This window comes from Littorina saxatilis, linkage group LG3 (genome assembly GCF_037325665.1).
Source record: "Littorina saxatilis isolate snail1 linkage group LG3, US_GU_Lsax_2.0, whole genome shotgun sequence".
Taxonomy (NCBI): domain Eukaryota; kingdom Metazoa; phylum Mollusca; class Gastropoda; order Littorinimorpha; family Littorinidae; genus Littorina; species Littorina saxatilis.
This window is the reverse complement of record NC_090247.1, coordinates 50,995,639-51,008,951: the sequence shown is the minus strand read 5'-3', so window position 1 is coordinate 51,008,951 and position 13,313 is coordinate 50,995,639. Positions and strand designations below refer to the sequence as shown.

Here is a 13,313-nt window from a genome sequence, read left to right as displayed (position 1 = left end):
GATGGTTTTGCACACTTTCTTTCTCTGTGCCTTTCTTTTCTCAATCACCCTTTTTTGAGCTTCAGAATAATTCTTGAATAAAATCATTACTCCACACAAAGCACCCCTTACACCAGTGTGGACAGAACATTTAAGAGAACAAGGAAGTGTAGAAAGAAAAAATTACTATATCATGACAATTATGCTTTCAAAAATGACAACGGTATCATTCATAATAGATCGGACTCAATGCAATGAACAATCTAAATGCTTAACTGGAGTAAGCAGCTGCATGTATGAACATAATTATGTGAAAACAGTCAATTTCAATTTTAAATATGAAATCAGCAAACAAACTGTTGACTAGGAATATCTTCTAAATTTGCATACATTCAGTCATTGTGTGGGCATCACCGCATGATAATGCACCATCGACGTTTTCACAATACACTAATACCGTAACACTAATGCTTATGCCAAACAAGCAGAGCAAGTAAGTCATTTTGCATTATATGTCAACAAGAATGATGTTCTGCAAAGACCTAAACAAATTCAACCATAAAGCAGCAGCATACAATATGTAGCCTTCAGAGTTTCAAACTACTGCATTCTTTGTGTAGCAAGAGAAAACAATGCACTTCCTACCAAGACATGCAGTTACAGACAAGTGGCTCGAGTTTTATACATACACAGATTTCCAAAAGCGCAACCAAGAAACTTATCAGGTTTATCTCCAATAGGATGTATGCATGGTCAGAAACGTGTTGAAAATTACTTTGAACAAACAATACCATGGCGAATTCTACATGAATTCAGACGCGCAACAGTATGCACTGATAGGTAGGTCATCTAATGCAATGTTAATTACAGAGGTCAGGCATCTCAGCATGTGTGTTCTTATTCTGTTTTTGTTTGTTAACTGTTCAACAAGAAATGTTCTTCGCCGTGTACTGTGAATGAATTGTCTTTCTATCATGAAACACATGCTCGCTCTCTCAAACATACATACATGTTAAAGTATGTGACATTGCCAACCTCAAAGTGAAACACCAGAGCACATTGCTAGTTAACTTACACTGACATTAAAGTTGTAGTGCATGAGTCACAGCATGGAGAGCAAAGATTAGTCTTTTGTCGCAGATTACGATATAAACGGCCAAAAGCTTCACACAACTATCTCACGGATGCCTACACATACCTTTACGGTGTTAGTGTTGCCAGCCAAATGAAACTTTATGCGGTTTGTCAGTTCGCATCTCCTGCTAAATAGTAATTAACATTTCCTGTGATCACGTTCTTGGGCTGAAGGCTGTGTGCGGTATGTCAAAATGGACCCACATACCATCTTTTACAATTTTCGTACGTAAATCAAACACAATATCTTGACGTAAAGTACCCAAAATAAAAATAATTCTCCTTCTCCACGAGACTAATAGACTTTTGACGTGATAGGTTTATCTGCGGGACCTCATATGAGCCTGGTTGAGGGCGACTCTTCCCTGCCCGGAGGCAGACCAAAATTAATTCATAAAAAATTTGCAGTTTTTGACTCCTTGCATGAAAGTCAATGAAACTTGGTATTATTTCAAACGGATATCTGCCTGCGGCATGACTGAAAGCCCTAGAGGCTCTATGCACCTGAACGTGACAGGTTCAGTAACTTTAAAAGAAAGACATATCAACACTCAAGGCCAAGAAATCTTCATCCTCTTAGGTTTCTTTTCTGCGTTGGAATCGGAACCATCCGTTTCCTGAAACAAGCAAAAAGCACAGGCACATTAATACAAGTCTGTCATGTGGAGTTAATACATGTACACGTAACAGGAAGGACTGATTTGAACATTTGTAAATGAAATTCTAGAAAGGGGACAGTTTTCTGTTTTTGATAATTCTTGGGACAACTCTTTTCACTTCAATCAAGGCTAGAAAAATGAGCGTGGGAAAAGTTTATTTTGCGTATTTGCTGCGAAAGGAAATCTGTGGGGCCTACAAGGCAGGTTGCATTGCATGACACGTATGTTTTGGTCAAGATAATAGACCAAGGGATCACAGAAGTGTCCTTTGGGAGATTTCCTTCAATCAGAGGGGCCTCATTATTACTGTAAATGAACATTCTGAACTCGAAAATTTTAAAAATAAATTTTCATTTCATTAATATACTTACCCGAATCACATAAAGCATTGACGCAGTCTGAGATGCTAAGGTCTGAAAAGGCTACCCGTCTTAAACAATTTTAAAGGGAAGCAACCCCACCACAAAAAGTGTAAATGGAGCCTTGGTAATGACCACAGACCCGGGGAGTTACCTCCCATTGGTGTGTACTACGTCACTACCGCTCCTCAACACGTGGTCAAGATCATACGGCTTTAAAGAAACTAAAAAACCATAAGCGGGGTTGGTGGGAGGGCATAAACTATGTGATTCGGGTAAGTATATTAATCAAATGAAAATTTATTTTTAAAATTTTCGATTAAATTACATATTCTTACTCCGAATCACATAAAGCAGATAGCTTCAACAAGGCGGTGGGAAAGAAAAATCTAACTCACTCTAAAAATCCTTGCTAGAAACTGGCCCGCAGGAAGGGACCCGAGAACCGTCCTGATTGACAACCGTGATGTCTCTCAGGCAAAACTTGCTAAAGACAACTTCAGAGAGCCAGTAAGCCGTGCCCAGCACTTCGTCCAATCTCCCGGACCATAAAACAGTCCAGGAAGAGACTCAAGCCCTGGATTTAATTAACCCGAGCCGAGTCGAGGGGAAAGACAAACTGCCCCCCCCCCCCCCCCCTTTCTATTGGAAGGAAATGCCAATGCCCTGGAACGATCCGTGCATAACGTTGTCCACTCAGTGCTGAGTAGGACGAACCCTCGAGGTGACCGTAAGACAATCATGCCAAAGTATGCAACCCTTGGGATGGAGTGAAGACCGAAAAGGCCTGTGAGATTTAGAAGTCAGCTCAAGAGAAGAGTGACCGATCTCCACACAATGAGCGAGAGAGACGCCTGAGTACAAGATACCAGATTCCAATTCGATGGGAAAAGCTCAAAAAAGAGCAAAAAACGTTCCTAAAATTCCAAGAACGTGAAGAAACGCTCACCCTCCAATGCACGCTGTTCTGCTTCCCTGCGTTAGAGACCAAGTCTAACCAAGACAAGAAACATAGTACTCCTGGGTAGTGACAGAAAAAACGCCAAAGAAAGAAACTGACTGCTATCTTTGACATCGTCACCCATAAAGCATGCTTGAGAAGGGTGCCGTAACCAGCAGTCTAGCTGCCCTCAAAAGAGATGGTCGCCAGTTATCCTCTACCAGTCCCTGCGAAAACAGAGAGAGATAGTACGAGGAAGCAGCGACTTACGATTGTGCGTAAGCAACCGGAAGTGCGGAAGTCACAGTGGTCAAAGCCTGGTGTGACCAGTGACCATGAACAAAAATGGCAAAAAGCCACAGTGTCCGCAGTTCAGCCTACGCGGCCAAATCAAGAGCCTTCCTGAGTTTGGGCGAAAAACCAAAAACGCGCAAACGCCGTAGTCAAAGTTGCCTGTGGTAGAAGGGTGACTGTAAAAGGAAACCCGACCTAACGGAAGTCGTCCTGACTCACCCCATCTAGGGTGAGGGTGAAGAAAGAAAGAGTCGAAATCCGAAGTCACAGGAACCGAAGAAAAGGCCATATACAAACAGCGACAGACAGGAGACTATTGCACAGGTTAAGGCTGAGAGCCGTGATGCCCGTAGGACAGCCATTGTTCCGAAGTACCCACAGTACGCAGGTAAAAGAACGAAACGAAAGTTTCGGTTGCCAAATTCGATGCTGGGCTATGAGCCCACAGCAAAGAAACCGGAACATTAGCTAACCCTCTGCCCGAAGGAGAGGACTAGCCAAACCTGAGAGAGGTGGTAAGCCACAAAGGATGACTCCTCAAACATACATTGCCAAAGACAATGCCCCCTCAGGAAAATCTGTATGTTATCTCCGAGGCCAACTCAAGCGCACCTTAAGTTTGGACGAAACACCAGAGAGAAAGACAGAGTCCGACTCAGCGAAAGACAAACAAGGACCATAGTCCAGTTTGTTTATTTGTTGCTTAACGTCCAGCCGACTACGCAGAGCCATATCAGGACGAGGAAGGGGGGGATGAAGGGGGCCACTTGTCAAGCGATTCCTGTTTACAAATGCACTAACCCATTACTTGTGTCCCAGCAGGCTTTAGTAAAACTAAATTAATACCTACTGGAAGATTACCAGTTTCCAGTATGTTAAAATAGGCTTAACCTATCTACTGCTGGACTTACATCAGAACACTAACAGATTAAACTATACATGAATCGCGAGACAAGCGGCAAGAGAAGAGATTTTTGGAAAAAATACAGGTGAATGAGCAAGAAGGCAGAAAAAGGAAAAGAATTCATGAAGAAAAAGAGAGCATGACAGGAAAGAGGAACCAAAAATCTACCTAACAGCAAACTAGAAAGCTCCTGCGGTTCCAAAAACAGGAGGGGCCTTTAATTTCATAACCGCAGTGCCCCACTGCGGGACCATAGTCCAGTTGCTTGTGGCAAAAAAGGGTGAACAGGGTAACGTGAAGACAGAAACCCCACCCAAACGGAAATCGTCCTGCCTCATCTCCTGCATAGGAAGAGAAGTAAGGAAAGAATTGTCGAAATCCGAAGCGACAAGAACAGAGGAAGCAACCACCACCGCCAACAGGTGGAATGGCTGTTGCACAGGCTGAGGCTAAAAGCCTAGATGCCCTTAGGTCAGCCGTTGTTCCAAAAAACCCTGACGTACCTCCTTGACCGTCGGTGAGAGGAACAACCTCCCCGGTTAAAACCGGAAGTGCGACAGAAGAAGCAGCCCGTGACTGAAAACGACTGTTACACTGACTGAGGCCAGCCCTAGATCCGACCAGAAGAGACCTCGGCGGGTGCTCGAGCTGATAGACCTTGTTCGCTGTGTTAAGATCGGACAGATGCATAAGAATGTGAAAATATGCATCCGTTAGATCGATTGAAGCCGCCAGACCTCACCACTCCCACCATCCATTGGCTATGTACAGAGACCATCCAATGAGAAAGTGCAGGGAGGGGACCCCCGCCATCACGAAAGTGGAGGGCGGAGGGGGGGTGAGATCGGGAGCACTTCATTGGGGGTAAGGCTTGCTGCTAGAGCTGCCCCTCCCCCTGCCCGACACTGATCTTTACCTCAAAACTTGAGAACCAGTCAGAGACAGCCAAATGGCTGCCGGTTTAGCTTGGCCAGAGGACTGAGCCTGCTTCTCCTGAGGAGGCTAGCTCTGCTTCAACCCTTGCAGAGAGAAGTCTGAGAACTGCTGATCTCTGTTCAACTGGATCTCCTTCCTTCTGGTATCAAACACCAGATGTCCAAAAGAGATCCCTTTACCACGGGCAAAAGCTCTCAAGGTGTCTCTCTTAGTCTGCTCAGTAAACTGAGAATGCGAGAGAAACACGTCCCTCCGACACATGACTATATGAGCGTAGTGAATGGAGGACAGCCTCATTAGCTCTTCATTCACCCAAGCAAGGGCTGACCAAAAGAGTAGAGATGTCATCAGCGTCCTGATCCACACTAAGTGTGAAAGGATTCAGTGACTCCGTGAGAGAGCGAGAGAGCGCTCTGACGATCATCTCCGAGAAAGAGGCAAGTTCCAAAAGCTGACGTCCAAATTCCTCCGAAGCGACAAGGGTGTGGTCTGGTAACGCAACACCCAAGTCCCTCTAAAACCTGCTTCACCAGCAGAGGAAGAAGTTCCTGCATTACCTGTAAAGGTGTACGCGGAAGAGCAAAGGACGCCAACAAGTTCCGCCCGGCTTCGGCAAAGTGAACTTCTTATGACAAGAAGGAACAAAAGTCGAAGCCTGTGTAGCCGAAGCCAGCCAAGGCTGAGCGTGTTCCGGAACTGAACCATGAGGAACGAGCAGCAGAACCGGAACACTGGGGATACCACTTCCAGGAGGAGATGGTCTAGCCAAAACCTGCGAAAGGTGGTACACGCTGAAGGTGACTCTCGAACCGGAAGTAGGAATCCTCCTCCTTCGCGGAACGGAAGTCCGACATCGCCGACTGAGCAACCGAAGCGGAAGCCTCCGAAGCCGATGTACCCTCCGAAAAGTATCTGGAAGTAACCTTCGTCGCAGCTTCGAGAGCAGCCAAGAGCTTCGACGGAAATCCAGAACATGTCTGATCGCTGGCTAAAGACTGTACATCAGAATAGCCAAGCGAACGGACACGGACCTAAGTCACAGTTGCCAGTGGAAGACTAATGAACGGGATGACCGGAAACCGGAAACCCGTCCATCGGAAACCGTCCTGTCTCAACCCCTCCCGTATGAGGGTAAGAGTAAGAGGAGGTAACATCCGAAGCCACCAGAACTGAATAGGCCGTAGCCGCAACACCCAACAGGTGAAGTGACGACTGTCCCGGCCGAGGCTGAAAGCCTGAATGCCCGTAGGCCAGCCGCTGTTCCTCACTCACTGACATCCGAGAGGAAGCGTCAGGAAGAGGAACAGTGTATCCGGACAGAGCCGGAAACGCAACAGACAAAGCAGCACAATGCGGAAGCAAAGGTTGCATGAACTTGGGCCGGAAGCCCGAACGCCCGTAGGCCAGTCCGCGGTCAACTCCAGTCAAGACCACAACGTGTACATGAGATGGAGGACCTATGCTTCCCGTAAACCGGAAGCGCAGCGCCGAAAACGGCTACCGCACTTGCTCTGAAAACGCCAATGCCCGCGACGAGGCAAAGGTGAGGTCAGAACAGAAGTGGACTGGGGCCGGAAGCCCGAGCGCCCATAGGCCAGTCCGCGGTCAACTCCAGTCAAGACCTCTGCGTGTACATGAGATGGAGGACCTTCGCTTCCGGGAAAACCCAGCAGCGCGACTACCGGAAACGGAAGCCGCCCTTGCTCTGAAAATCCGTATGCCCTCTACGTGACAATAGGCGAGTTCAGAACAGAAGTTTGCGGGTTGTGATCCCGCGCCAAAGAACTGTTTCCCAGCAGGGAATGTCCGGCAGCCTCACGAGGGCCGGTGGACCAGTTCGACTTACTGCAGTGTCAACCACGGAGGCAGAAGACAAAGAAGCAAGGAGATCCTCCCCGGAAATCGTCGTCGACGCCATCAACGACGCCAAAAAGCGAGCGTCACCCAATGAAGGTGGGAAAACACCACCGGCAGGCGGTGTGGGACGCTGCAATTCTTCTCTCCCAAACTGCGGAACTCTGGCAATAAAGAGCTAAGCAGTATAGACACCAGAGCGCCATGCTTCGATGCCTAAAAGAGGGAAAGCAAGAAGAACAAGAAGGGCAAAGCCCATACGACTCACATGCTTGACCTTGACCTTTACTTGACCTTGACCTTCAGGGTCAAGGTCAAATAACTAAACCTAGCAATGACATCATACACTAAGAACTGCTTTACACATTTTTCCTACCAAAATACATGTGACCTTGACCCAAGGTCAAGGTCATCCAAGGTCATGCAACACAAAGCTGTTAATTTAAGACATAGGAAGTACAATGGTGCTTATTGGCTCTTTCTACCATGAGATATGGTCACTTTTAGTGGTTCACTACCTTATTTTGGTCACATTTCATGAGGGTCAAAGTGACCTTGACCTTGATCATATGTGACCAAATGTGTCTCATGATGAAAGCATAACATGTGCCCCACATAATTTTTAAGTTTGAAACAGTTATCTTCCATAGTTCAGGGTCAAGGTCACTTCAAAATATGTATACAATCCAACTTTGAAGAGCTCCTGTGACCTTGACCTTGAAGCAAGGTAAACCAAACTGGTATCAAAAGATGGGGCTTGCTTTGCCCTATATATCATATATAGGTGAGGTTTTGAATCTCAAAAACTTCAGAGAAAATGTGAAAAATAGCTGTTTTTTAGGCAACATTTATGGCCCCTGCGACCTTGACCTTGAAGCAAGGTCAAGATGCTATGTATGTTTTTTGGGGCCTTGTCATCATACACCATCTTGCCAAATTTGGTACTGATAGACTGAATAGTGTCCAAGAAATATCCAACGTTAAAGTTTTCCGGACGGACGGACGGACGACTCGGGTGAGTACATAGACTCACTTTTGCTTCGCATGTGAGTCAAAAAGAAGTCAAAGACATGCTTAACTGCCCCCAAAACACATGTTCATTTGGGGCAGAATAAGTAACGGACATAGCGGTATTACAGTCCGAAACAACAACAATTACCAATGGTCTGGAAGATCCAAGACATAAGCCTTGCCATGTTTTATCACTGTCAGCCATGCTGACCCACAAAAATGGCGGCCAAACAATAAGTTACTGGAAAATTTACAAGTCCAAAACGGACGAAAAGACAGCAACTACAACGAAATTCCTGTCAAACTAATGACCAAAAAGGAAAGAGCTTACCAACTAACAAAGCAGAAGGCAAGTAAGGAGGTAATATAAGGTTTACCTCACCATTACATCGGCCTTGCCACATTTTATCGCTGTCAGCCATGCTGACCAACAAAAATGGCGGCCAAACAATAAGTTACTGAAAAATTTACAAGTCCAAAAACGGACGAAAAGTCAGCAACTACATCAACATTCTTGTCAAAATAATGACCAAAAAGGAAAGAGCTCACCAACTAACGAAGCAGAAGGCAAGTAAGACGGTAAGTGGCCGGTGGGCGTCAAACAAACACCAAACAGCACAGCTAGGGGAGAGCCAAAAAATCAACAACCTTCTCTCAGAGCTGAAAAAGTCGTATGATCTTGACCATGTGTTGAGGAGCGGTAGTGACGTATTACACACCAATGGGAGGTAACTCCCCGGGTCTGTGGTCATTACCAAGGCTCCATTTACACTTTTTGTGGTGGGGTTGCTTCCCTTTAAAATTGTTTAAGACGGGTAGCCTTTTCAGACCTTAGCATCTCAGACTGCGTCAATGCTTTATGTGATTCGGAGTAAGAATATGTAATTTAATTAAATCTTTAGTGTTCATGACACTCATTAATCTTGTTTTGTTTTTGTTAGATTCAAGAACATGTTGCCAATCAATTGAGCATTTAATAGCAACAGCAACATCAACTGAATTAGACAAAGAGAAACCATTCACCATGGGTTGTTCTCCTTTGCTGGCATTGTGTGTTGCATCAAATTTTTTACTCTCGATATCACCAGATGGTGACAAATGTGAGTTAATCAGCTTCACAGTTTTGTTCACGGAAATAGTCTTCTTTGGAGATGTGGGGGATTTGGGATCACTGGATGCAGACGTCGACCGACCGAGTTTAATGACTTTTGGTGAGGTTGACCCTGTTGTTCCTGTGTCATCTTTCACTTTCAGGCCTGTTGTGTTTGCAGTGTTAGAAGGACTCTGTGTTGTAGAAGATCCACCAAGCTTAATCACTTTCTTCTCAAAGTTGATGCAAGACGGAGGTGGCTTCAAGCGATTTCCCACTGCGACGCCATCGAAAGAGGTCACAGGACGAGAATATTCTGCAGATTTCCTGCACACAGAAAAAATACAAAAAATAATGCATGTGTTTGAAAACAACTCTCTGATGGGCGCAATGGATAATACATCGGCCTCCTAGTCGGAGGGTCGTGAGTTCAAATCCCGGCCGCGGCCACCTGGTGGATTAAGGGTGGAGAATTTTTTATTCTCCCAGGTCAACTTATGTGCAGACCTGCTAGTGCCGAACTGCCTTATTCCCCTTCGTGTGTACACGCAACCACAAGCGCGCACGGAAAAGATACCGTAATCCATGTCCGAGTTCAGTGGGTTAGAGAAAGACGAAAATACCTGGCATGCTTCCCCCAAAATTGGCGTATGCTGCCTGAATGGCAAGGTTAAAACGGTCATACACGTAAAAATCTACTCGTGCAAAAACATGAGTGAATGTGGGAGTTTCAGCCCATGAACGAAGAAGAAGAGGAGGATAAAACAGCTCTCCTAAAAATCCTGTAGTATTTATATTATTCAGTTGTTAAATTTAGACAGCTCATCAATAGAACACTTTCTTTATTTGGTGTTTAATGTCGTTTTCAACCACGACGGTTATATCGCGACGGGATCAAGAGAACACTGAATCTGTGACCTTGACAGTGAGTTACTGCCCAGCTACAGGTACCTTTAGTCTGCAGTGCGAGTCCAGTGTGGCATAAAGTGAAAGCAAACTCGTAACTATTAAAGAAGCATGCTGTGTTGCACAAAATCACCGACCACTACATAAAAAAAAGTGCATTCTACAATTCTTAACTGCTTGTGTGGACATACTATGACAAACAATAAAACATTTGTATGTGTGTGTATGTTTGTTTGTGATTACAAAGTACATGCACTTGTTCTAACGGCAACTGTGTGTAAGTGCAACCATGTTGTTCTAACTGCACATGTTCTAACAGCATATATGTTGTGTGTGTAGCTTATGCTGAGTAGGCCAAACTGAAGTTCAGTTCCATCACCCATTCAATGGTATGACAACAAAAGCACACATTCTAAATCAAAGTTCATTGCAACTACTTCCCTCTGTTACAACTATCTCCCTCTGCAGTAATCTATATATATACGACTTGTGGCGTTCTGTGTGTGTGTGTGTGTGTGTGTGTGTGTGTGTCTGTGTGTGTGTGCGTGTGTGCGTGTGTGTGTGTGTGTGTGTGTGTGTGTGTGTGTCCGCGATGCACGGCCAAAGTTCTCGGTGGATCTTTTTCTTCTTCTTCTTCTTCGGCGTTCCAGGGATCTTTTTCAAATTTGGAGACCGTATTCAGCTACACCCCGGACACAACCTCATCGATGAGATATTTCAACACGTGCTCTCAGCGCGCAGCACTGAACCGATTTTGGTTTTTCTCTGGATCCATTCCCAGTAACTCTTCCTTATCTTCTCCAGTGTTTTTAGCCGCGTTTATCTCCCTTCCTCCGTGCGGTGCGCCGGCAAAGCCGGCGTACACCCGGCATATTCGGCTCGACTTCTTCCCGGCGCAGCCGTACCCGGCGAAGCGGGTATTCATCTAGTAGCTAATACATAACTTAAAATTTTCACTGCTGAAAATGAATTAGCTACGTACATGTACTTGGCAGGTGGTTCAGAGTCGTCTGGGCCTGTGATTTTCCTCTTTTTGGATTGCAAAATTTGCTTCTTTGTCATCTCTCGTCCTCGACGGTTTTGACGATACTGTCGCTGCGGCCTTGGGATGATGTACTTGTAGTACAGCTCCAGCAGGTCATCTTTACTTGTATGTTCTGTGTCATCTGGCAGTTTCACAAAACGCTGTATAACAGAGACATTACACACTGCTTTCAGAACCAAGATATATGCAGGTCAACTATTTCAAGTATTTGAAATAAACAGCACTATGAACAGCATCCCATTTACTGCAAAAATGGCATAAACTCAAGTAATAAGCATAGAAAAGGAGAATCACTACACAACCATTTTCCCTCCAGAGCGCCCAATATGGCCTGCTCGAGTTCCCAAATGCAGATCCCTAACATCTCCAATACACAATGCTATCTATGAAGCATATAGATATATCTATTTCCCTTTCTGTCTTCCTGCAAGGTTTGGGCCAGGAATGGGGGGGGGGGGGGATGAGGGGTGGAGAGGAGGGTTAAAACAAATGATATAATTTATACCCACTGGCTTTACGCACTCAGAGTGTATACAAAATTCTGACCCCTATATATATATATGTCGTGCCAAAATCACGGAATTGCCGAATTCGCGGAATCGGCAACATTTTTGCCCATTTCGCGTAATCGGCAAAACGCTGCCTATTACGCGAAATCGGCAGCGTTTTGCCGAAAATGCGTAAAGGCTCCTAAACATTTTCCATTTCGCAAAAGTGACAGCCAGTCTGTTACTTTTTTTGTCACCAGATCATTGCATTAACATGAATTTAACTCCCTATTTTGGTTTTGATGGTCTGTGTTGGTCTGTGTCAAGCATAACTCTGGTAATGCACGAAAACTACAATTTTTGCAATAACTTGCCATAACTTATCAATTATTGCAACATTTATCCATTCGAGTATCTAGCTGTCTAAGTGTGATGATATCCTAGGCATTTGATAACTTTAAAGCCAAAAACGGGCTGCCGATTTCGCAAAATCGGCACATTTTACAAGCCTTTACGCGTTTTCGGCAAAACGCTGCCGATTTCGCGTAATGGGCAGCGTTTTGCCGATTACGTGAAATAGGCAAACATTTTGCCGATTTCGCGAATTCGGCAATTACGTGAATTCGGCACGACATATATATATACACTCCGGCGTTAGCTTCCGATCGTGAAGCAAATTTGCTGTTTGACACCACTATGTGATAGGAACGCAGAGCAGTTGATTATAAGAGTACGAAAAAACAAAAACAATCTGATGCTGCATGGCCTTTGCTGTAACGTAGATTACATTCTTGGGGTGTACATAAAAGACCAGACATTAAACCGCATCAACACTCGGAGCGTCATTCGACGCCATTTTGCTAAGGAACGCTTCACTTTCGATTCATGGTATCAAATTCAAAGTACGCAGGGACAAACACAGACAAAAACAAACACAAAACTGATGTTACACAGCAGTTTATTGTCGGAGTTTGGAACACACTTGTGTATTTACCTAGAAATGGTTTTATACCATGTGAGTGTACATTATTGCCAGCCCTGTATACCCTCTGAAAAAGATATCCAGATGGTGTCAATACCTCAGAGTCAGACTAAGTTTTCATTGGCTACTTCCTAATGACTTGTAAGGGGGCATTTTATTGGCTTAGAGATGTAACAGTGCTTTTCATTGTCGGGGAGTATTCAGTCCTATCGATTCTGTATACACTCGGAGTGTATTAACTATTATATAGCTTTTGTTTATATGGCACTTTAATAGCAGTGGGCACTGGCAGACTGTACTGAATCAGGGATTTTTCTTTGCATACTGCTTCCTAATCATACTTTTACTTTTCTCTCTGTGTTTTAATGCTTCATATACGCAAAAATCGTGCGTCAAGGGGATACCTGCAAAAAAGACAGTAGTTCAAACTTCCGTCTTCATCAGTTCATTACTTTTGCTGCGGAGGAAATCGAAACCTTGGGCTTTACCCGGCGAAGAATATCAAGCAAAAAATGTGTTAAAACCCTGCCAGTAGCCTATAGTTTCGTGGTCGTACCACAAATTACAAGCGCTGTGAGAATTTACCTGTGAAAGTATCTCTACAAGTCCTTCTTTGGACAAAAGCTCAGGATAAAGCCAGTCAATCTTTGGAATCTTGACTTCCATGGGGGCAGCCATTTTATAGCTAGTCTGCAGTAAAGTAATAGGGCACGGATGGAATATAAAGTTAAA

The 13,313-nt window shown here is 44.7% G+C and overlaps 1 protein-coding gene across 1 annotated transcript; it reads right to left on the bottom strand.

The window, feature by feature from the left end:
- Nucleotides 1-2: 2 nt before the first annotated feature.
- LOC138962598 (ashwin-like) lies at nucleotides 3-13,261 on the bottom strand. Its single transcript, XM_070334471.1, has 4 exons — nucleotides 13,167-13,261; nucleotides 11,049-11,251; nucleotides 9,094-9,487; nucleotides 3-1,730 (listed from the first exon to the last, which is right to left on the bottom strand). The coding sequence occupies exons 1-4, from the start codon at nucleotides 13,257-13,259 to the stop codon at nucleotides 1,665-1,667; spliced, it is 756 nt and encodes a 251-aa protein (XP_070190572.1). The 5' UTR covers nucleotides 13,260-13,261; the 3' UTR covers nucleotides 3-1,664.
- Between the last annotated feature and the right edge of the window lie 52 nt (nucleotides 13,262-13,313).

Coding starts and splice junctions, on each gene's coding strand:
- LOC138962598 (XM_070334471.1), bottom strand. CDS start 13,259: ATGGCTGCCCCCATGGAAGTCAAGATTCCAAAGATTGACTGGCTTTAT. Junction 9,488..11,048: donor GAACCACCTGCCAAGTACAT/GTACGTAGCTAA, acceptor TTCTGTGTGCAG/GAAATCTGCAGAATATTCTC. Junction 1,731..9,093: donor GCAAAGGAGAACAACCCATG/GTGAATGGTTTC, acceptor TGCTTGTTTCAG/GAAACGGATGGTTCCGATTC.